This window comes from Amia ocellicauda, chromosome 4 (genome assembly GCF_036373705.1).
Source record: "Amia ocellicauda isolate fAmiCal2 chromosome 4, fAmiCal2.hap1, whole genome shotgun sequence".
Taxonomy (NCBI): Eukaryota; Metazoa; Chordata; class Actinopteri; order Amiiformes; family Amiidae; genus Amia; species Amia ocellicauda.
In genome coordinates, this window is record NC_089853.1 from 8,737,866 (window position 1) to 8,763,743 (window position 25,878).

The 25,878-nt window shown below is 35.8% G+C and overlaps 2 protein-coding genes and 1 long non-coding RNA gene across 4 annotated transcripts in view; 1 reads left to right on the plus strand and 2 right to left on the minus strand.

The window, feature by feature from the left end:
* LOC136747743 (uncharacterized) overlaps positions 1-12,026 on the minus strand; it is a 129,392-nt gene extending 117,366 nt beyond the window's left edge. The window contains exons 1-2 of the long non-coding RNA XR_010816538.1: positions 11,619-12,026; positions 11,492-11,535 (exon numbers count right to left, since the gene is read on the minus strand). This is a non-coding gene — a long non-coding RNA (uncharacterized LOC136747743). The remainder of the gene's footprint in view (positions 1-11,491; positions 11,536-11,618) is intronic.
* A 176-nt stretch (positions 12,027-12,202) lies between these two features.
* ric3a (RIC3 acetylcholine receptor chaperone a) lies at positions 12,203-21,453 on the plus strand. 2 transcript variants are annotated; one of them, XM_066700885.1, is made up of 6 exons: positions 12,203-12,394; positions 15,078-15,307; positions 16,339-16,417; positions 17,592-17,685; positions 18,215-18,360; positions 18,692-21,453. In XM_066700885.1, exons 1-6 carry the CDS (start codon positions 12,277-12,279, stop codon positions 19,177-19,179), a joined length of 1,155 nt encoding a protein of 384 aa, XP_066556982.1. In that variant the 5' UTR covers positions 12,203-12,276; the 3' UTR covers positions 19,180-21,453. The 2 variants fall into 2 exon arrangements, with proteins under 2 accessions (XP_066556982.1, XP_066556983.1); XM_066700886.1 differs by having other exon boundaries at positions 15,081-15,307.
* tub (TUB bipartite transcription factor) overlaps positions 20,900-25,878 on the minus strand; it is a 91,762-nt gene continuing 86,783 nt past the window's right edge. Inside the window, exon 11 of the mRNA XM_066700884.1 lies at positions 20,900-25,603. Coding sequence (XP_066556981.1) covers positions 25,470-25,603 — 134 coding nt within the window. The 3' untranslated portion in view covers positions 20,900-25,469. The remainder of the gene's footprint in view (positions 25,604-25,878) is intronic.

The window sequence follows — 25,878 nt, forward strand, 5'->3', positions numbered from 1 at the left end:
TTTACTGACTAACAAGCTTACTTTATTATTGAATTTTGAATTTCACGGTCTCTCTCCTTTGTCTGTAGTAAAAATACTGTATTTTGTCCTGCTTTTAAACATTCCAGGAGATTGGGTTGAAGAACATATGTAGAAAATTTCCATATTAAAAAAAAATAAAGCAAGTTCAGAATTCAGACGAAATCTTGTTTAACAAAAAAAAAGCGGGGAAAATCTAATAAATCAGCAGAAGTGTCAGATAAATATTTGTTCATTAAGGGATAAAGAGTCATCATTAGTGCTGTGTGTTTGAAAGATAAGGCCTTACATAATCCAGTACCTTAAAGTTCAGTGTATTCACTAAACAATCACATCTAAGATCACATATTTGTAATGGTGTTTTCTCCAAAGAGGTATAGTGCGTAAGTTGCACCTTGTGCCTCTAACGTTTGCGTCCCACGGCTGCAACAAAATTGTATAAAAGTGACAGATTATACAATTGCTTAATTTCCTTGAAACATCAAAAAAGGTACAATGTGATAAAAAAAAACTAAAAACAATAAGCTTGGCATTTAAATTCACACTGGTGTATCTCAGTCTCAACACTTCTGTGAGCCCGAGCACAGACTCAAATGCGACTATAGAGATGGAGCCCCATGTGATGCAAAGGAAAAAAAGGCCCAGAAAATAATTATATCACATGTTGATGGTGCCTTATACACCCCTCACCGAGAAGCCACTTTCATTTGTATGCATTCCCACCTTGAATCCGGGGAAGCTTAATGTCATCTTCAATACTAAAACCTCCAAACACGATTATGCTACAAATCCAAACCTGTTAAGACACACTGTCAAGTAGAGTGACATACCCTTTCAGTTTCTATCAAACACTTACACTGCTTGACACACAACTCAAATTTATTTTCCGCCGAAAAAGCAATAGAATGAACCCTGAGCATATTCATGCAAAACAGGCACCATCACATGACAAGTCAGCTGACCATTCTCAACAAAGGTTTGAGTTGTGAAGGACTGAACCCAACCATGTATTTATTATTATGTTTTATTATTCTGCACCTTACAAGGTTGAAGCTATTCAATCACAGTCTATAGGCATAAGAAACAGCCTGCTTATTGTCCAAAAACACCACTACATTTCTGGAAGCTATTTAATTTTAGTACTGTTAATTCCAGAACTAGCCGAGATAAGACAGGGGGATCCAAATGCAATCGTACAGCCCAATAAACATTAGCATAGCACAGGAAGTATTGCATGACCCGCAAATGTGTACTACATGTTATAATTTACACTACCATGTAAGGTAGGAATGGGCAAATCCCAAATGCATGACCACAGTAGGACTCCAGTTAAGGAGCTTCACCAAGATATTCTGGCACCATTCCTGGAGAAAACATCAGACCTGCCCTCAACCCCATCTCTACAGAACATCGTATAAAATTAAAAAAAAATCAGGATAGGGGATTTGACAACCACAATAAATGTGTTTAAAGGAGGAAAGGAGGATGTTGTATTCACACAATGCAGCAGCCCCTGAAATCTCCCCTCACCCCTCTTCCTCTCCCCCCCTGGAGGTTAGAAGACTTTCTGTCATGTTAAAAGATTATCAGTTAATCCAAAATGTGCAGGAACATGAAACAAAAAAATGTGGGGACCTTTTCATTTCTGTTTGTTTGTTAGCTTTTCACATTAATCCACTGGAACACCACATTTTGCTTTTTTTTTTTGCATGTGTAAATGTTTTATAACCATTAAATAGGAGCTGAAATTTTCAATGGATAGCATGCAGAAATATTAATTGTAAAGGCCATTATTTGGTGTCCATGAGGCTGCTTCAGCTTAGCCACTCCATTCTCGATTTGCATACAAAATGCTTTATTTTGGCAATCAATGAAAGTGCTTCACTGTATTTGTGGCTTATCACATGCTTGCAGGAAATGGATTCCTTAGCCATCTCGTTAAATTCTGTTGATGCATAACAATTTGAAACATGGCACAAGCTGGAATGACATTTAAAGATGCCTTCACTTAATTATATTTTGCAAACATTTGGTTGTTTGTCCTTAGGGATAAAGTGCTTCCACTACAAAGTTAACTTGTTAATAATTCAAAAAGAATCTTTCTTTTGTGGAACGCTAATCGTTATCTCATATTAGTGCTGGTTAAGGGCATTCAAGGTGCCTTTTGTACATGTGGGAGACGCTGGTATTTATCCACAGTATTCTTCAACTTTAAATTGAGAACTCAGACAGAAGGAACCTTTCAGGAACAGTTTTGGAGCAGAAGTGCAAAGTAGGGTTTCGTCATTTCAGTTGTAGACCAAACCAGGCAATCTTGATCTTTTGAACTCTGACAGCCAAAATCATTCAATAAAATAGCCAAACTTCCACAACTTTAGATCCTTTTTTCCACAGCATCAATGAAACAGAAGACTAACTCTTTGTCATTAGATAAGATGTCTACATTCATCAAATCTCATATTTTTATGTTTTGTTATTTAACAGTACCGGTCAAAAAATTTAGAACACCTCAATTTTTCCAGTTTTTATTGAAATGTATGCAGTTTAATATCTCAATGTACTCTGAAATTAAAGCATAGACCAAATAAACAATTGGAGATAAAAAATAAATAATGGAATTGTTTGTTTTGTTTCACCAAATCCGTGTGCTTCTCTTTATCCCATGTGTCCTCTTTACTGTTGTGTTGTTTGTCAAGTGTTTGGTATCCCATGAAAGGTGAGACTCTTTTTCTCCGATGGCAAAAATCTGGTTTTTATACCCCCCTGCATTTATGCCAATGCCCCCCTCCACCTCCCCAACTCCGCATTCTGAAATGGGGCGGTGGGGGGATACTTGGTCTGAGTATAAATATAAAATCTCAGAAAATATTGACAATTATGACATATTCTGGAACCAGACAGTCTACTGATCAAAACAAGACCATCCACGTTTTGGTAGAAACAACACACACATGTAGAGAGCTCAACATGTCAACATGAAAAACTCTGTTTACAGTGTACTAATACACAACGATCTTACATAATTTGATCTGAATCCAATTATTAATCTTTAGGTTGTTCTGAACAAGACAAGCCTATCTGTAAAGAAATCTGAGTGATCTGTGACCATCTGAATGAGACCCCCTCCCGGAGCAGATTGCGCATTTAACTCCCGGACTCTGAATTATGACGGGTGACACGGAAACTGTAAATCGGATGTGTTTGAGAATGAAACGCGCTGGTAGCCAAGAGAATAAGCTTTCAAAAGGTGTGAGCATTGTAGGAATACAGTGTAATTTCTATGCACAGGAGCTGCATATAACACTGCCAAATAATGCTTATGAGGGTGTAGTAACACAGTAAATAACTCTGAAATGTACATTATTTTTCAGTGTTTGGTAACCTAAACTTTTATTTTTAACCTCTGGCAGTTTACCGCTTACCTTTGTACCATTTCAGGTTATTCACTGGACTTGAACTGCTTAAATTAAAAAAAAAAAAGGAAAAATTGGGACTTTCTACCGGTAGTGTATTAACCAGATTATATTTTAACTAAAGTAATGTTCCTTATTTACTCCACATTTAAAAATATAATATAAAGTATGTATTAATATTGTATATGTACTACACAATACAGCCAACTTTCTCAATTACATATACTATACAATATAGTCTACGTTCTCAAAATCATCAACAAAATAAGTTTTGATCTTAACAGAAGTTAATAAATTGTTTCCAAGAAAGATGTCCCATTGCTAAAACCACACAGCAAATGCAAAAGAAACTGCACAGACCGCAAAATGTGGCTTATTTTTTAGTATACAGCTAAACTATAAAAAAAAAAACATGTATAATACTAATATATTTATTCCATTTTATATCATCATACAGATTTGTACCCTTCGAGGGATAAATAACAACTATTTCAAGTTCTTGAGTCTATCCCAATTCCACCATGCATTACCAAATATTTGCTCATTTCTACAGTACAGAAATAGGCTGCACTAAGTGTAATTATTCACACAGGTGAACATGGAGATACAGAATTTACTGTCAAGACATGATTTACGAAATGATTTGCATACCTTTGGAGTCTTATTAAATGAAGGCTATGCATGTAAGAATTATTCATAAGGATCATGATGTTCAAGTAATACAACAGTGCTAATTCATGTGGAGCTAATCAGCAAACTGGAGTTTGGTGATACCATTGTCCAAATCCTGCCAGAAGCTAAACATTTTTTTCTGTGTGCCCTATACAGTTCTGCTCAAAGTTTGACACGTTTCACAAATGAACAGTTTCTCATGGAAAACAATATCCAAATGTGTGATTTATGTTCAATGTCTCTCTGAGTCTGACAGGACTGTGTGTCTTATACATGTGGTAAGTCACTTCATCTCTAATTTTATAAGTAAGCTTCAGATTGTCAATAGCACTAATTGCCTAATCTCTTCTTCATATTGCCACTATAACATCAAAAGGCATATATATTATGAGGTTGCTTTTATCTCTGCAACCACAATAACCTCATCCACTGGAAAATAACTCAGTTTTACATTTTGTTTACATTGCGCATTAAATTGCAACTGCCTCCAATTCCCATTTCCCCCTAGTCATTTGATCACATTCAAAGTTAGCTAAAACCCAATATACCAGTAGTTTCCTTTCACACAATATCCCAACAGATATTGCCAAACCAACTTATTTTTTTATTTGCTGCTTATTTATTCAGTGTAGCAATCTTATACATACAATCGCATGGCCTTTTGGAATGAGACTAAGTGACTGTAAACTTATTTCCCAAGGAAACATGCTGCTCCAGTACAAAATAGAACAGCTAACTAATCCCCTAAGAAGAGTTCGCCATGGTAAATTTGAAGAGATTTTTTTTGCTGTAAAAATGCATTTCTCTTGCTAAAGTTACCAGTTGACAATTTGGCCTACTAGGATTCTGTATCAGTTTTATTTTGGTTTACATTGTTTTCATAACAAATGTTCCTATGTATTATGCTGACACTATATTGTTATTTATTTATTGAAAAATACTGCATTGTGCCCATTCAACGGCCAGGGCATTAAGCCAAAGTTAGAGGTTGAACAGTGACTCAGACGAGGGACTGTTACTGTAGTATGTTGGCCATTGATAGATCTCAGCTAACACATTGCATTCAGGCAAACATTGTGTGAGGTTTTCATTTGATTGAATTTTTGTTTTGACAATTATGACTTGAGAAAAACGTTGCAGACAACACAGTGTCGCTGAAAAGGTTTCCTAAATATTGTCCACATGTAATGTTCTCTGTTTCACAATACTACATATATATTTCATAGCTTCATGCCTGAAAATGCAATACCCAAGTGCAATTCGATCATTTTGCATGCATACAGTATATTTTGTCAGATTTTTTTTCATTTAACCTTTCATTCCATGTAAATTCTTATTCTGAATATTTTTTATTTTGAATGTAGTTACATTTAAATTAAAATGTATCGTGTTATTCTATCATGTTTTCACAACATGCCCTGTAGTCTAGAAATTTACATTACCTCAGTAATATTATTCGATGATTCATTTGTTGCCACTGCTTTCTTTTTTTGTTGTTGCTATTGTTGTTTTAAACCTCAATGGTAGAGCACAGTTAAACCCTAAGTAATCAAAGCATTTAATATGAGTCAATTAATGGTAAAATACTATTTACCACAGTAAGCAATTTAACTGAAATAACATCTCGGGGAGAAAAGTGGCTGCAAGGTGTTCTTTTGTGAGGTCGGTTTAAATTCTCACAAAATAAACATTCAGCTTTTGTTGAAGTGTTCCGTGTGACAAATGAAAGGAAGTTGGCACATTTACATAGAAAAAAATCAACATTTAACTGACATTTTGCACCTGGATTCATTTTGTATTCGATATTGAAAAGAGGAATGAAAATGTGGATGACCAGTTAGGAAATTAAACTAAAGAATAGCTTTTAAACAAATAAAACAAATATTGTATTGTACTCTATGATTTTAATTAAATGTAATGTGTGCAGGAGTTTTAGAAGGAAAAATTATGTAAGCCAATGTTGTGTTTCTTTGAAGATGGTAAAGATAAGCTGGCACTCTGTCTAAACTGCTACTATATCATAATAAAATCAACAAAAAGCCATGGAATATCCCCTCAGATATGATTTGATGTGTGTGTGTCTATAATATAGACTATACACACATACACAAAGTCCTTTTGAACCTTCATAATAATTGGAATAGATCTAAAGGAACAAGAGAAACAAACAACTTACAATTTTACCTATTTACTCAATCTCTTCCTTGGAAGAACTTGCTGGAATTTTGTTTTACTTTAACTCCAGACATCCAAGGGAAATAAAAGCACCTGGAAATCTCTTCCCAACAGAAAGCCTCCCAGTGGGGAGAGAACCCTGCCAGAAATGCTAAGGCATCCTCAAGCACCAGATAGCTCCCTGATCGGATTGTCAGAGAACACGTTCAGCATTTTTATGTCAGAATTAAATTCACAATCCAAACATGCACTTCTTACTGCACAGCTGAACAATACATAATATAATTTAACTCCAACACTATGACACTTTTAATATGAAGCACTATAATTTCTTTAGGATTGACAAAGTTCAAAGTCATTGCCTTTGTCAACTTTAACTGGAGTTTTACTTTCACTGCATCTTATCTGAAGAGAAAGCACAAGCATTGCATGCAAAGTGGGAAAGCGAGGCAAATTATTGTTGAGTAAATATGTCAAAACAAAAACCATCAATTGTCTTGTAACACTTAGAAAACAACCTACATGAAATTCATTAACATTACATGCATGTGCATGTGCCACACACACACAACATGCCCTAAATGAAAACACAATACAGACTTCTACACAGTGAGTGTGCAGTCTAATGTTTTCATTTATTAAAACATAAAACAATAGTCACACAACTATGTATTTATTTAAATTGAACTGACGTTTTTGCATTGTAAACCGACAGGCAAATCCCCCGAGTTAAACAAAACCTATGACCTTGTTTTAAAAGCTACTAGCCAACATACTTTCCTTGTGAAAGGAAATCACATTTAATCACATGGCCAAAAACAATCAGTCGCAGTACATAAAAGTCATTACACCCTGGCTATCACAAATTCATTGGACTTCTGTTTTTAAATACAAATATATATTCATGCTCTGCTTTTGTTTTGTATAGTTCCATGTAATTTGGAGCAAACAGTGGCAACAACTGGCCATTATTTTCATATAAAATATAGCGAAATTGTGATTAATCTGTTCTTTATTATTTGATTCTAGTCCACATGTCTTCAACATGCCACTTTGGCAAGTTTATATTACATTTTGATTGTACCAAAACCTGTAAAAGTGTTAGCCGTGGCAGTAGTGATTGTTACTTGCACACCTTGTCAAACAGAAACCTTAATCAGCCAACCCATCTGCTACTGCGGCTATCACTTCAAGGATACTATATATCATAATTGCAGTCACATTTCTTATACAATCATATACAACTGTCCACTTTACCAAAACACAACCAGATGAAAGGAAAGCAGGGGAAGGGTTGTTTCCAAATGGTTTCATTTGAATTTTGTCTTTTTACTAATTTCTAAACTGTATTATGAATATTTTCAAATGCAACAAACAGTCTTCATAATGAAAATACACTGAAGACTCTTTTCACTATGGATTTACCATCCAGTGTAATCTAGATAATACATCTTAAAGATGATTTAAATACTCTTACCTATTGTCCTTCTTCTGATAATGATAAATATGAACTATACACTGACAATAACAGCAGTAAAGCCATTCAAGGACTGTATTGGAAAGTGTCTCTAGAATCATTAATCCATCTCATTCACTTTTTTACAACTGTCTTTGTTCCCTGAATAAAAGGCTGAGCAAAATGAGGCTTGTTACATTATGTCCTTCATGAAACCCATACCTTGCTTGATGTCCATCTATACATATAAAACATAACAAATATAACTATTCAATATATACAGGTACATTGATTTAATATTTCACCAAGAGTAAAAAAGCCCTTGCTCCTTTACTCAACTTGCAATTTGGAAATAAATTGGCTGATTTAGAGGAGGAAAAAAAATAAAAGAAAAAAAAAAAACTTGATGTGAACCTGGTTTGCTACCACTGTGTAAGGTGACATTGCACAACAAATCACTTGCATGAATATAGAAAAAGAAAACGATTTCTATTTCTGAAAGCAATTTTGTTTGGTGAAGGTGCGTTGATTGCCATGTATGTGAATCTATTGCTCACAAGACAGAGGAGCGTGAACGTTTCATAAAAGTCAACGCCATATTTTGCTGTTAGAATAACAATAAGAACACCCAGTCTTTTCAAAATAATAATAAAATAAAATATAAAACTCTGAATATATGCTTCAAAAAGATATGTGCAGTGCTTTCTCTTTGCTATGCTTTACACACTGCTGTGAGGAAGCAAAACTTTAATTGCATGACTTGAGCTGTAGCCGGTCCATAATCATTTAATTGCACCTAATGAAGAGTAATTAAGTAATTAAAGACCTAGTAGGAGAGAAGTCCTGCAAAATGAACAAAGAGGTAGAGCGGTTTTATTTCCTACATATGATGTACTGCAAAGCTATCTTTGACCGTACAGATCCGATGGTATGTAATCCATCATATACTACAGTAAAGTAAGAATCATCACACTATTTGCTTCCATATACATTATTCACACACAAATATCAGTATGTCACTATTCACAACAGCACCATTAACCAAATGCTGTCGATTAGTGTTATGGGAAATAAAACTATGCATTTATGATGACTGAGACATGCCTTCTTCATACTTCCATTTGACAAAAATGTTTGAGGCTTTCATCACTCGTGTAAGTTAAGTGGTTGTATTGTATGTATTGTGTGTTTTCAGGACACTGATATTAAGCTTCTTTCAGTAAGTAGACATTTTCTGAATTCAATGAAGTTTAAACATGAACATACAACTTAATAGGCCCACTAAAATGTAGTTTATCAGTGCAAAGAGGACAATTGTGACAATTATTAGTCCTTTCAGAGAATATACAATTTAAATGGATGGATGAATGGATGAATGTAAATATATACATATCTCTAACTGCTATGTTAAACATCTGTCCTGCTAAAATAATCAATCCTAAAATCATATTCTGCTTGTCACTGATAATTTAATGATAAGCTATTCAACACACTGAAAGTACACAAACACATGTTTGTTTTCTAGGGATTAAAAGATTATAATGGGGACATGCCCAATAATATACTGTTATGCCAGTTCTTCTGGTTTTCTTTCAACAAATGCAATTCTGGGCTCTTTCCATGTATACCAATTTGATTATATTTGGTGCAATTTTATATGCAGTATTTGCATATAGAGTTGGATTAAGCAGATGACATACGAGTAGAATTTTAACATAGGCCTTCATCTTGTGCCCGCAAAAGCTCACGGCATTCCAGCGCAGACCTGTTTTATGTCTTGAGCATGTAAGTGGCTGATCTAAGTATTTTAATTACAATTAAAGACTGCAGTTCCAGGTTTTTCTTTGTCTTCCTAAAGACCTATTTTTACCATACATAATATTTCAGAGCTGTCTTAAATCAATACCACACTGTTGCAAAATTATTACAAGCTACACACTACAGTACATTAACCATTGTTTTTCTCAAATGCCATACGCATTTCTGATATATTGAGTTTCAGGGTAATTGTGATTGCTTGTATAATTCTATCCATATACCCCATGTGGCCACACTACCATCCCTACTCAATAAACAAGACTACCAAAGGTACCGCTGATTGTGCCAACAGATTAACAAATTGAAAAGAGACACTTGGTTACATTGTTCTACAGAGCAGTGAATTACTTTTTCTTGAGGCATGGTTATAACTATATACATCTTTCTTTCTTTTATTTTTCACATAAAAAATAATTGAATCAATAAGATTCCCACTTTCACCAGTGTTTGAAATTTCAACAAGAACATTCTGAAGCTGATATTTGTGAGTATACTGAATAGTTTTCCCAAAGCCATTACAAAAACGTAATTGTTTATTAGTAGATAGACAGACTTATCCATTGGAAATGCTACATCTTCACTATTACAGACCCATTCTTCTGTTGTTGTTCTGAGGCCATTTTGAACCTCAAAGCTGCTGACAGAATATGTTCTCAACAGAAGTGCAGCCTTACTTCTTACATCATTATCAGAGATTAAACAAATGTACACTTACTTAAAAAATCTGCTACATAAATAATAAAAATAGCAATTTCTGGTGATGGGCTTGGGCAGAAACAAGTTTAAAAATCTGAATCCTTTATTTATTCTCATGAATAGATATGCAAATATTGTAGTTGTTTCACAAACTTAAGGGCTTATGTTAATAGATGAGAGGACTCATTGTGAGATAGACAATATCCATTCAATATAAAATATGTAATCTCAGTATTGTGTTACCATATTAATCTAGTCACTAATCATTCTTTAAAATTTTGCCTTATACTGACAACTTCATTATTATTTTGTATTATTATTTTTATTACTTGGCATCTCTCTTTCATCTCTCATACACCATCATTACATCACTTCTAATGCAAGCTAACTTCAAATCAGCAATATTCTCTGTGCTTTTTATGACAGACTTTTCAAATGTGCCATTATAAAAGCCTATTTAGCTACATTTTTTCAGTTTTTGCTTTAGATGTGTAATTTACTCTGCTACTTATTCATAAAATCCCTGATGTACATTCTAAAGGAATTCTGGAAGATAGGAAGAATTCTGAAAAAGAGCATCAGTAAGGGGTTTGGGGTACAAAACCTCACGCAGGGACCTCAATTACATTGAAGAGTACGTTCACCTCAGTACAGACAACGTGGGAAAGGGCCGGATACTAGTTCCCAGTTTTACATTACAATCAAGTTCAAACCAGTGACTGAGCTGCCACCTGCTGGAAGTGTGGAAACACAGCATGATCTACAACATCAACACACATTCTCTTGTTTTCGGTGTCTAAACCATGTTTAAATAAATAACACCTTGAGCTGATCCTTTGCAAATAATTTGGAGTGCCAACGCTGGTAACAAACATAATACCAATAGCAACCTCTTCATTTGTATTTGCAATAGTGTACGTGATTAAAGCACACTTTGAGTGAGAGGTCGTTCAAGTTGGTGAGGTTTTGTTTTCGGTTTTTGTTATGAAATGTATGGATTGCTTGCTAAACGCAACATGGAAATTAAGAGACCACTGTAAAAGTATCAGTTTATCTGGTTTTACTATTTGTAGGTATGTGTTTGGGTAAAATGAACGTTTTTGTTTTATTCTATAAACTATATGAATATGAGTGGAATGGAATGGCTGCCATACATGTAGAGATGCTGATTTAAGAAAAAAAATGCAGTGGTCTTTTTCCAGAGCTGTATATATATATATATAAAAAATGAAACTGTACTCACAATATTCAGCAGGGGGGTAAAATGCATGTAACATCCCTTTCTTCCTGAAAAGAAAATGCACAGCCTTAATTGGTTTAAATGGTAAATTGTTGTGAAACAATAGAAAACTTGTCGAAAAATAATTTACCTCAAGACAAGGCCATTTCATTACTCAACATCCCAAACGCCTAGTAAACTGCTTTTAGGGACAACAGGTGCATTCTAGAAATATACTTGTATTTTCATGTAGGCCTATCCGTCCAACCGGAAGAAAACTAAAACCGGGGGAAATGCTTCAAAAAACAAATTGGCATGTAGGGCCTATACATTCATTTAAAGCGGGACTTTTGGGTGAATGTAAAACTAAACGAAACATCGGTGTGTGTGTGTGTGCATGTTCGATCAATGCTCAATGCTCGGATTTAAAGCATTTTAAAGCATTTATGCATTACGATCCAGACAAAAACAGGGAAAACGTCACTCAGGTCTGTTGTTATGCATAAAATGTCGTGTTTCAACGTATTTTGTAGAGTTGATTAAATTACGTATGGATGTTAACATATATATATATATATATATACAAAAAAACCAAAACTTTAAAGTCACGATCCTACAAAAGAACTAGATATCCATTTATCAGTTTAGAGACATTCTTTCTAATTGACTTCCTGTCACGTGGTGGGATGGGGGCGGGGCGGGGGTTCACTTCCGTGTCGTGGCGAACATGCCGGAAGTAAACACCCAGAGAAGCCAGACCTGCAGCGCTGTCCGAGGGATTTGCCTTTTACTAAGTTGTACATAGAAAGATGTCGCTATCTACATTTCAGAAAGTGACTCTGGTCTCCTGCTTCGTCCTCTGTATATCTCTGCTGCTTCCCAAAATACTTTTATCCAGATCGAAAAAGGAAGTAGGGCAGCCGGAGGGTAAGGCTGTTGTCCCACCACCTGCTGTCATTTTCCATTGTTTAATCCCGGTGTTCAGAGACAGTATTCGTTACATCACAGCTGCATAGATCTGTATTTTACAAAAACAGATGTAACATTGAATTTGTCACTAACGAGTTATGTGAGCTATGTATGTCTGATTGGGTAAACTTGCATGTTGTAGCTGTGTGTATTATCGGTTTGGTATTAACAATAGTATAATTCTGAAATTACATATAAAACAGATTTTAAGTAGCTGGAAATGTGTGATACATATCGCGAATTACACATTTATTAACGAATCATCTGAACCCAGCAAACTGATTAAAATACGTCTGGCTTTACACCGTGTAAAGAGGCAGTCTGTATGTATGAGATTGTTGGTTCAACAGTTAACGAATGTATTTCACATCGGTAATGACGTAAGAATTATAAGGCAAAGGTTTGCAATAATAACAATACTGTGGTTACCAGTATTAAAACTATGTTTTGAAAACTTCTATATTTTTAAATCATTCATTTGCATATGGTCACACCATCAACCAAAAATATTCAGAATGACTGTCCTGGACTTAAAATTAAATGTGAGTTTAAGACGTTTGTCATTCATTATGTCATACAACGTTTTGGGCACATTTTCTTTTAATATTCAAAGTCATGAATTTGGATTCTGAACTTTTCATGGCCCTGTTTCACCACCTATTTATTTTACATCCCTGTAAAAATATGATTTTTGTATTGTCATTTTTTTAAATGTAACTTCTCCTTTGTTTCAAATAAAGTATGTTTTATTTGTCATTATTTGTTTTTGTCTGTCCTGTACTCTTATTTTGTGACTTTTCCCCCAGCAACTTGAATGTACACTGAATGATTGTTGTGACCATATCTATTCTACTAAATAAAAAAACACCCTCAGTAGATTTCTATTGATAGACAACATTGCAGTTTTGTTTGTGTGCATAAATGCAGATTTGTTCATATTTAAAGTACTTTTAACACCATGTTCAGATTTAGAAATATTCTTACAGCTTTGCTATTGAGGTGGTCAAGTCCAGTTTGCTGAATTATTTTATTTTATAGTTAATCTATTATAAGATAACAAGCTTTGACATTTTTTCAGAGGCTATAATACATTGCATTCAGATTACATTTCTAAGCTTTCACTACATGCTAAGATCGTAAATGCATTTTAAACATTGATTTTAATATATTTTCTCAAGTTAATTAGGGAGAAAGCCCAGTCCAGTGGGAGATTAACTACATGGAGAGGTAATTTGGGGTTGAGCACAGAGATATTTCCTTCAGATTATAAAATTACATTTAAAAGACTTGCATGTTAAGTTTTTAACTTTTAATTAAAAATACAAAATATCAAAAACCAATATCAAATCTATTTGTGAAGTTTATAAGATGTAATTTCAACAGTGTAAGCTAATTGACATGTAAAGGAAGTGTAAATTATAGGAATTTATACAGCCTGATAGCGTTTTGTAGAGGCAAAGCAGAAATATTTAGATCTTTCAGCGGCAATCACTTTAGACAAGACCTGGTGTCAAGATTGAGATTGTCAACTTACCTGCTCATCAATCCGAATTGTATCCCACCCTTCTCTTATATTGAGAAACCAGGATCAGAGCAGGGCACAAATGGACACCGGGAGTACTGCTGCTGTTTTTGTCAAGGAAAACACAGATAATCCCCTTATCAACCAGAGCAGCGTTATTTTATGCTGCATTAAACAACATGGGGGAAAAAACTGGAGCATTTAGTTTGGATCTTGATCAGACAGCAGTGGACTGCCATGCTTACATTGAAGGTTTATTTTTCCATTGCATTTTTTTTTTTTCGCTTGAGTAATTTCACTTACCCATAACTATATAGTGCGATAAGTAGCATTATCACTTTTATTAAAGTGCTCACACATTATATTAGATGAATAAAATAGCTTACAGGATCTGTTCCATGGTGCACCTTGAATTTCTTAGTGTTTCTTGCAGGGCTGTTTGGACTAGATGTTTCTAAATTGTAGGCAACCACAGGTAACTGGCCAAGCAATATGCTGTATACACCTGGGCCCAAACCAGGTTTCAAAGCTGTACTAACATTACATTATATAATAATATCTGATATAAAAAAAAACACTCCAGTGTAATTATCAACAAAACCATTGTTGTAGAATGACCACAACCAGACCTATACATACAGTAGATTAATAAAATACAATAAACATTACAAACGTTTCTTCATCCATCAGACGTTTCTTTAACTTCTAGAAAGTGGTCACAATACTCTGACGTTAATTCATCTGTGATAATTGAATCTTGGAAGTGAAAATTCTGCATTCTGTTAAAGAGCCAAGATCCTTCTTGTAAAAGGTTTGATTAGTCTTGATACACATGGAAAGTTAGATGTCCATTAGTGTTATGTGCAGCAGGAGTGGGTATGTTCTCTGATCATAATGGAACTATTGGTTCCATAAAATAAATAGATTTAATGACAATATTTTGTTAGTAGGATTAAGTCTTACAGTGTGCTGCCATTAACTACACTAGCCATTCACCTTTTCCCGAAAGAGAAGCTGTGCTAAATGCTGCAGGAACAGCCCAATTAAGTCTTTTTTCCACAGTGATGAACCTCAGCCAGGTCCAGTCTGTTGACTTCCACTGTTTGTTTGCCTTCCTAGCAGGGCAAGGACGGTTTTCTCCCATGATGCACCGTCAGAAGACATCCGAAAGCCAATCACAGTGGGTGTCTGGGTCACACTTCCCCAAAGCTCCCCACACAGAGCCTATAGCCAAGGCCAAGGGCAACGGAGCTGGAGGGAGTGGTGGGGGGAGATCCAGCTTCATGGGGCAGATCATTCCTATCTATGGCTTTGGAATCTTCTTGTACATCTTATACATTCTCTTTAAGGTATGTTACTCTTCCACAACTTGCAACTACTGGAATGGTAACCCTAACACAAGCCCAACTCAAATCCTTGATAAACCTAAACTACAACGAAGTCCATACTAAAATGTAGATTTGTATTGATAGTCAGTCTTATTTAACCTTCTGTGGAATAACTTAAACAGTACACGTTTCCAGAAGGTTAAGTTAGGAACTTATCTTGAAGATAAGAAGAAATATGAAAGACAGTTTTCTTAAACAGGAAGCCAGCATAAAATCACATTTATAATTGTGTGGTTGTTGCTGAACATTCTGGTTCAATAAAGTGTCATTGACCAAGACAAATTGCTCATTAGGAATTCTTGAAAATCTTTTCAATTAAATTTGTTTTAAAGTGTGTACCAAAAAAACATCCACATGAACATTTAGATATAGTTTGGTTTTTGTCAATATGACGTGCGGAGGTCATCCACCACAGTAGTTTCTTGAATGAAATGATACATAAAAGACACTTCGTTTAGACATTAGCCTTTGTAGCCTCTGTCAGACAGCTAGAAGGAAAACAGATGTATGGTCCTTGGTCCCGCAAAATATTGTCAGTTACTAACATGTCTGTACTTATAGACATGTTAAGAAGAACACGAAATGGCTGAAAGAGAGAAAACCTCTTTGAAGCTCAGTTTAGTTAATAAATGTATGTTCTTTTCAGGCTAGCCAAGAGTTTTAAGGAGTAGTTTTATTTTACACCAGAGTACATGCAAAAGCAAATAGTGTAATTCCATAATCGCATGTGGATTCACAAACGATCCATTATGGTCTACATACAAAAATGAAAATGAAAATAGCCAACCACTCTCCTAGGAAATGTGTTACACATTCACTTGTAATTGGGTTTTTAATCTTATTGCATCCTCTAGTGGCTATCATAATTTTTGCAGTGAGTTTATTACGTTTGTTTTTAATGCACAAACTGCTGCTGTAAACACATAAAAGCAGTTAAAATTAAATAAAAGGTAAATTAATTAATATTAAAGCTTTTATTTTTCTTTCAACAGATTACATCTAAGGGCAAAAACACTCAACCTGATCATAGATTCCCCGCCTTGAAAACAGAAAATATGAAAAGGAAAATCAGTATGTTTTTGATGTCTTTACTGTTAACATTGCATTGTATTTAATTGATCATTGTTCACTGAACAAGTGACAGTATAGTAGTGTTGCAAATCAGAGCTGGCACTGAAAACACCAAGGGCTAGGCTGAATCTGTGAATCTGTGCCATATCAGTTTAATTTACTGTTAGAAGCTACTTTATACTATTCATGAATCAAAACGTGACAGGATACACCTTTGTAATTTGTGATTGGGTCAACGTTTTGATTTGGTCTAGCCCAATATAGAATCAAACATACTGCACTGGAGGTTCTGTTTAAAATATCTGAAAAGGTCTAAACAAATTAAACCACAAAGATGCCACATAGTGGGGTATAAGTACAGTTGATGTTACTATTTTGTCAATGTTTGAATACTTCTCCTTTAATTGGGTGGACAGTTGAAGCAAATTATGACATACAAATGATCTGACGAAAAGATTATAATCATCTTCACAATTCTGTTGGATTTGCACACATTTCCAGTAGATTTTAATCTTTTTATTTTGATTTCCGTCAAACCCCTCCATGCACATATGAACAGCTAGAACAAGAGTGTCCCTGATATGGTAGATTAACATCCTGTCCAATTCACAGGGAGCTTTGTTCACGCCTTTGTTAAACCTGGATTAGCAAACTAAGTAATGTCATATCAGCCCAGCAGCGTCTAATAGCAATTAGCTGCATGTCTTTTGGATCAACACTAAGAGGGTTTAGTTTAATTTATCAAATGGATGCCAAAGGGGGAAAATAAACTCAGTCCCTCTCTATTCTTTCATGGAAGTAGATTCAATGTAGCATTTACAGTTGTCTCCTGAATCCAATGGGAGTGCTTTTTAGGTACTGCATGAATGAACAGGGAGAAATAATTTGGAAGGGCTATAGTCTGTGACCACAGGTATAGCTCTCCCAAAATATCTTGGTAGTAAGGAGAAACATTTTGTTGCAATTTTGTTGCATATGTTTACTATTTAAGCAATTAAATGGATATAAATCAAGTGTTTACAACTAATTTTATGTTTTTTTTTTAATATTTCTAACTGTAACAAACTGTCCATACTGTTATATAGATGAAATTGGGCCAGAGGAAATTTGAATATTTAATTTAAACATTTTTAACATGGAACAGAATTCAATAAAAGTATTCCTTTTTTCTCAGCTGATTTTGAGCTGGCTCAGCTGCAGGAGAAACTGAAGGAGACCGAAGAAGTGATGGAGAGGATTGTGTCCAAAGTTGGGCACAATCCTGAAGGGTAATTATTTAAACTTGACCCAGTGCGCAAGTAGTGAGGATTTTCCATATTGTGCAGCTTACAAGTACACGGTGAAGTGCACTAATTAATTCAAATAATTATCTCCTTGTTCATAGTTTATGACACAAATTGTTGCAGTCAGCCTCATACTTTCAAAAGGTGAATATGCGTTTGACATGTTCTCTTTTCCTTCTATTGCCAAAATACATCCCACAAATGTATTCATTTATTATAACAGCAATGGTTGATATTAAACATAGAGCAGTGTGTGTTGAACTTTAATCAAATACATATTTACCAATCACTTTATTTGGTGCTTATGAACACAAGACTGTGAGTTCCTTAGTCTTGATTAAGATGCATGTGCTCTCCGGCAGCCTTGGGCCTGTGAGTGCTTAACAGGCCAGCATAGAGGTATGTGTCAGAAAAACTGAGCCGTTCAGATTTTATTGATTGAAGCAGTTTGAACCATTGCGTTTGCTCATAACCGGTATGATTCATTTTCTCATCCGGTTTGTCCTGATTACAGGATTAAAAGTGTCACCAGCGAGCATGAAGAAAAATTACTCCATCAGCTGAAAGAAATTACCCGGGTGATGCAGGAAGGCAGGCTTATAGAGGGAATCTCCCCAGAGGAGGAAGCGGAAGACGTGCCATACAATGAGGACTGGGAAGGTACAGCAAAGCACCCCCCTCACTGCGCCTGCCTCACAGTGTCAGCATTGTGACTGATTTCCTAGAAAGAGCATTTCATGTGGCAAAAAATGTGTTATAGGTTTTGAAACAGTCAGTTTGTACATCTTTACCTTTACTGTTGCCTATTTAAGTACTTTAAATAGCGTCCACAGACAAATATGACTGATAAACAAAAGTAAATCTGAAAATCCTGAATTCGGCATCATGAAACTACATTTAGGAGCCAATCTTTGATAGAATCCAGTGGGGCAGCTTCTACTGACACAAAAACTCACATCTTACTGTTGTGTTTTGCTACTGCTTTCTCAAGGCTATCCAGAGGAGACCTACCCAATCTATGAGGAGCCGGCCAGCAGGAGGCAGACGTACGACACCATCGTGCTGGACCGGCTGGACACCGACTGCCCGACACCAGAAGAGGTGGCCGAGAGGATGGGGGACACGGAGGACCTGGAATCCGAGGAGTGCTACTCCCTGGGCCCCCTGGGGGAGAACGACATGGAGAGGAAAGGAGAGGAGCACAGGGGCAAGCAGACAACCTTCTGTGAACCACGAGACATGTTCCAGTACCAGGAGGATGACGAAGAGGAGGGAGCTGGGGGGGAGGAGGAGGAGGAGGAGGAGGAAGAGGACCCTGCAGTCGTCGCTGAGAATCTCGGCTTCAGTTGTGAGCACTTCAGCGATCCGGAGGACGAGGGCGAGGACTCCTGCCAGATAGCTGGCACTGCGGTGGGGAGCAGAGAGGCTGGAATCGCAGACGAGCCGGCATTCGGTGTCCTCAGAAAACGCAATAAGTAAGAAGCGGGGATGAACATATCCCATTAAAGCATATCAGGTAGTTTGGAACACATTTTACATTTTGTACCAGTCGAGTGATCCACAGCTGTGACATTAGCCTGGTGAGGGTCGCAGGTAGAATCTTTTACATGTCTGGTCCATCCATTGTTCAGTAGCTGAAAGTGGAATTTATCGATCCAGCATGACAACGTTTTTACTTGTGCAAACTAAACATCATGTGTACAACTAAGGAGCCGTTTGCTACAACAACTGGGAACTGGGAGTCTAAATTCTGTGTTGTGGATCCAGCTAATGTCAAATGTATATGCAGTGTCGTGGCAATCATAAAAAAGCTACGCATGCAAGCAAGCTTAAGTAAGGTTATAGTAGATTCCTAGGATAATGAAAAAGCCCTGTTGGACAGGCATTTTCTTGTAAAGTGTACTCGGAAGAGGATACAAATCATAGCAAACATGACAGAGGATTTAGGTTTATATTTTAGTATCCAGTGATCGACACCGATACGTGTACACACAAGTTACAGCACAGGACAGTGTACAATGCTTGTTGTCAAAACTAATATAAACACAATTACAAGTCAAACAGGCTTCTGTATTAGGTATAACTGCATTAACTTCCTAGGCAAAAGTTAAAAAATCATTCACTGTTATTGTTTTTATATAATTGATGCACTGGAGCCATAAGGTGAATTGTTTTCAAACCTCCAAATCCAATCTACTCACCATGGAGCACTGTAAACCTCTGGAGCAGCACAAATGGTTCAACCAGCAACATCATTGATGAATGAGTTGTCGCTTAGTGTCCTTGCTCAACAGCAGGCACTTATGACAAATTATAAAATTACAAAATATGTAACTTGATCATTTTAGATAAACCTAGTCATTTTTCGTTTTGTTTTTATCTTATAATCCTGAAGTTTGTTGAAAGTAATGCAGCAATGCTGGGGCAATTTCAGAATTCAAAGATAAGAACATGTATATCACATTCATATTATAAGCAGTTTAAAACACAACTGTTTGACCTTGATAAATGTATTTATTTATCTATTATATGTTTGTTTGCGTTATGTGTTATCTCCATCCCAGCTGTAATAACATGAACACGGATCAATACGATGTTGTGGCAACACAAGTTTGTAGACTCCAGGGGATGTTGTCAAAACATTGTAAAAAAATCTTATGAAATTACATTTATATAACTACATTGGAGTGAAAACATTCCCAGTTAACAGAATAGAGAATTAAAAGTTTATTTAAGTTAAATGGAAAAAAATATACTGTATATGCATGCAAAATAATAGACGTGTGCTTGACATGTATTGGAATTCCAGTGATGGGTCTATGAACTGTGCAGTAGTCAGAGCACTATAAGATAATATATCCACAATGAAATGCATGAGCTTTGAATTCCACCAAAAAAATATATAAATATACTACTGGCCACTTTGAAACACTGGTTTCAACTGTTTCCAATTTTGTAAAGGGGTTTTCAATGACTTATTGATCAGCAAAATTAGAAAAATAAAACCATATACTCAGCGTATATAATCACAATTCATATATACCAAGTATAACAACATTCTGCAGCTTTGATCACAACAAAATAACAATTTTCATTAAAGTAGTTATACAGTATAAGTTTCCGAACTGTCTTCAAATTTAACTGGACCAATGTTCCCTGATGCGAAAAAACAAACAAAAAAAACACTTGGCATGTTAGAATAATTTAAAGTTTTTATTCTCTTCATTATTGTAGTACTGTATGTAAACAACCACTGTACATAGAACGGCATACACATTGTACAATAATTACAATATAGCACTATACTAATACACAGAGATTGAAAAGCACTCTTATTTGTTTCTCAATATAAAGTTACTGATACGAAAAGCAGTTTTTATGTGTTTATTTTATTTATTTGTATTTTACAGGATTCCAGTCATTTATTTCAAAACACAGAGTAATCGGATCACTATACAGGACAAGACATTTTTGTGCAAGACAGCAGAATTAATTCGAGGCATTTTTCAGAAGAAATGTTAGGTCAAAACTATTCCTAATAATTTACAACGACAGCGATCCTCTTTGCAATGGATTGTTCTTGGCTTTGTTTTTGCCTTTTTAAGCATATTTGCTTTTCTCAGGCTAGGCGAGTGTGCTGGGGCCTGTCAAAAACACAATTTACACATTAATCGTTCAGAGCAAGGAATTTGCACTGTGTGTGTTTTTCTTGTTGCAAATGAATCACTCTTTAATTAAAGCACCTTTTAAGTACCATAGTTTAAAAAATATATTTTTTAATTTCCCTTCCTTTGCTTACAAATAAAACAGTGAACTTACACTTAAGTATTTTATATTCTTATATTCAACTGTTGGTGCAAGTTGGACTTAATTAAGAAGAACTTAACTTGAAAGTCTCTTGCTGTCAACCTGAAAGCAGGACTTTTAACTTATCTGGAAAGATCTGCCGGATTTGTGAGTAATAAACAAAATTCTACCTTCTGATTGCAATAAAAAAGAAAGGTGTATTATATAAAATAATGATTGGCACTGTGGTATGAAGTTCTAGTAAAAGTATAAGAAAAAGAAAAATACTCGCTTTCAGATGGGACATTAAGCACAGAGACCTTGTTTGGCAGGGAAGTTACAGATAATTTGTGTATGATCATACTTATGGTCTATCAGAGTTTTAAAAGAATGTGCTTTCTCACTTCAGAGCCAAAATCAGAAAATAACTGGAAGAAGACTAATAAGGTTTATCAGGACGAAAATTAATAAGAAGGGGGCATGTTTTATACTGTAAATCAGAACAGGGAAGTCTCTGTATTACTCTGTTAAACCTGTCATCGACAACTATTATAGTTCGAAACTCACAACAAAGTTTATTTAGAGGCCTCATATCCCATAAGGTTATTGAGTGGGAAACTGAATGACATCTAGGACCAAATTAAAGATTGAACTTCTCTCTCAATTTCTGTGACTTCTCTGATATTAAAGAGAGACAGGAGAGGACATTTTAAACACATCCAGTCATTGCAACACACACTGCAGTATCAAAGCAACAGTTTTATAAACATACAGAAAGTCCAGCAAGTACAGCAAGCTCCGACCAAGTTTGTGCGAGTGCAGACAACAGTGAAATAGTGGTTAGTGGTCATAACAGTATGTCTCTTGATGTCACTTTAGCACTGAGACCTATAGGATAAAAGCATAATGTTGGATGTCTCCAAAGGCACCATATTTACAGCTATTTAACATACACCTTAAAAGCAAGGCAAGGTGATCCACCCTGTACATTCTGACCAACATGTGTACTCTTCTAAAAATGATGATTTAGGCAGTTTAGCATTAGATTGTGGTTAATTATAACACCCAGTTTATATCTCTGCAGATAAGACCGCCCTCACTTGGAATAACACTGATGCTCAGATAAAGCAAACCTACCTACCCTCTATGGTATTAGATAGCTGTTCAATCTGTTTCTGTCAAAGAATATGTTAAAAACATCACAGATACTGCGAAAATACATAAATATATAAATATTGGAATAAATAGATCTTTAAAAATATTTTAAAATTCTAATCCCATCTGGCCTGCTGTCTCCCTGTACAGTCTGACTGTTATACTGTGTTCATGGAATTGTCCATAAACATGCAGGGGGCAAAAGAGACAAAGGTAGAAGACATTTTACAGACAATTTGCTGGAAATATTGTTTTTGTATGTAAAATATGAATTTGGAATGAATAAGTATAACGTTTTCATTAGTTTGTACTTTTATTCCCTGCGGGTTCATATTTTTCAATCCAAATTGGGTGTTTTTGGACTGGCAGAACACCCCTCTGATGCTGAACGTAATGTTTGTCTTTGCTGAGGTGGACAGGGGAGGTACTGGCTGAAAGGGAAACTTTTCATCTTCATGTGCTAACCATCTTATCAAGCTAAAACTACATGGATATTTATTTTTTGCTTTGATAGGTCTGTGTAGGGGTTTCCATGTGCTGCGTTTAGAGGTGCTTCAAATGACTTTCAATGCGATTGTCCTCCTTGTAGTTTCACAGTGACAGCTGGTGTGGGTTTATGGGAAGGACTGCCCTGCTGGGGCTCTAGAGCAGCGCTGTTACTGTTTCAGCGTTGTCACACATTTCATTAAATACATTTAATCTGCTGGCCTGCTATGAGTTTCAGGCTTCTACAGGAATAACAAATAACCCATAGCATCGACTGCACATGCACTGCGAAGAGCCTTGGGTAATACTGGAGAGCTGAATGAAGATTTCCCACTGGCCTGCCTGTTCCTGCAACACCCCCACAGAGACCAGTTTTTATTGAAATTTAAGCAGATTAATGTCTCAATGTGCTCTGAAATTAAAGCATAGATCAAATAAACAATTGGAGATAAAAAATAAATCATGGAATCTTTTGGTTTAACAAAATGTAACCCGTTAAGATGAAGAACCCCTTAAAAGGGCACCAAATCCGTGTGCTTCTCTTTAATCCCATGTGTACTCCTCACTGTTGTGTTGTTTGCCAAGTGTTTGGTATCCCATGAAAGCGGGACTCAGCTTTCTAACGATTTGAAGCATTCCCCGCATTTATGCCCCCACTACCACCCCCGCAAATGGGGAGATGGGGGATACTTGGTCTGAGGTGGAATACACAATCTCAGAAACCAGACAGTCTACTGATCAATACAAGACCATCCACGTTTTGGTAGTTGCAACACACGCACGTAGAGAGCTCAAAATGTCAAGATGGAAAACTCTGTTTACAGTGTACTAATACACAACGATTTTACATAATTGGATCTGAACTTCTCTGTGTTTGATAGGACATCAAATAATATATACTGGATTAATCATTCTGAACAAAACAAGCCTATTTGCAAAGAAATCCGATTGAAACAGAGCGATCTGTGACCGTCTGAATGAGACTGAGGATTTTTTATTAAACCTCTGGCATTTTACCGCTTACCTTTGTACCATTGCAGGCTATTCACTGGACTTGAACTGCTTAAATTTCAATAACAACTGGAAGAATGGGGGTGTTCTAAAACTTTTAAACGGTAGAAGAGTGTGTGTATATATATATATATATATATATATATATATATATATATATATATATATATATATGCAAGAAGAACAGATCAAAGATGGACAAAGGAAGCTATTGAATGGATACCAACAGATGAAAACAGACCTAGAAGGTGACCACATAAAAGATGGAAAGATTAAATCATACACTTTGCAAGCGTGACATGGAAAAGAGGAGCTGTTGATCGGGGAGGCCTTCATTCAGCAGGGGATCGATATGGGCTGATGGTGATGCTGATATATAATATTCTTACATTAAAAAAACAGTTAATTTAGGGTGTACTACATTGAGAGAGAACTCTTTTTGGTTTGATCATAATTACAGACAACTTAAAGCATTCACTTTTGGCCATTACATGTATTTCAGTCAACAGCAATGCAATATCATCACAGCAAGGAATTCAACAATCTGCAGTCCCTTCATATTCACATTGATTATAATATGTAGTGTGTATCCACTGATATAGATGGCACTTTATCTTAAATTAATACAAAAATCTGTATTAGTGAATATTTAATGTGTGTGTGATAGAGAGTGTATATATACACATACACACACATATACATATATAAATATATCGTATGGAAGATGGGTATTGGCCAAATGTTTGACACATATACATGGTAATACCACACATCCTATTATTCCAACAGAAGAGAATGTAAACCTTGTTAGCCAAAGTAAGGTTCGGGGGAAGAGTAAATAACCACTGGATTTCATTAACAGTACATAAGTGTGAGGGAGTTGATATGCAACCTTAAACAAATCTGGCCTCTCCTTATTACAGACATATATTAGATTTCCAATATCTTAAGAACTTTTATTTTTCCTTTGTGGATAAAAAGTTCAATAAAATAAAAAAACTAAACCTTAAAACTACTTATAATTTATATATAAAAAAAAAAACGCTTCCAATGCAACAGTGAGTTACTATTTGTGCTTATCAACACTTCCCACAGGGATATCTTTTCCCGTGTCTGAAACAGCGGTCAAAATCAACAGCCACCACATTGCACATTCTGCAAGTGAAAATCCCACTGCTTTGAAACCATGGAGTTTCTCAGATGTCATCACCTTCCAAGTCTCTGCAGCTTTTGATTCGGGAAACCAAACGTCTACAGAGTCTCGGGCGGTGTCAGTGGTGCCAGCTTGGTCCACAGAAAACGTGGAAAGGAACACTGCGCGCGCGGAGCCCCTACTCACAGGCCAGTTTGCTGTCGAAGCTGGACAGCGCAATAGCGAAAGCCTGAAGTGCACACATTGGGTAATTGTAGTCCATTGTGAAAACATCCTCAGCCACTCGACCGAACTGCATTACTATGTAGTCCGCTGGAAAAGAAATCCATCAGGGAAATTAATAAAATCATAATGAAAAAACTAACAGAAAACGTGTATTGTTTAGTAACCTCATGAACTTAAGACAACTAAAATTTTTTTAAATCAATTTCCAGTTTAATTTCATATTTCTTATTATGTCTGTAGTATTTATGGGGTGTGGGAAAATATTAAGTCCAGTGGTTGCGATATTTGAAACATTCAGGAGGACTAACCATGCTGAAGGTAGCTACATACTTCCCAGGTGAGAGAAATAAATCATAAGGAAG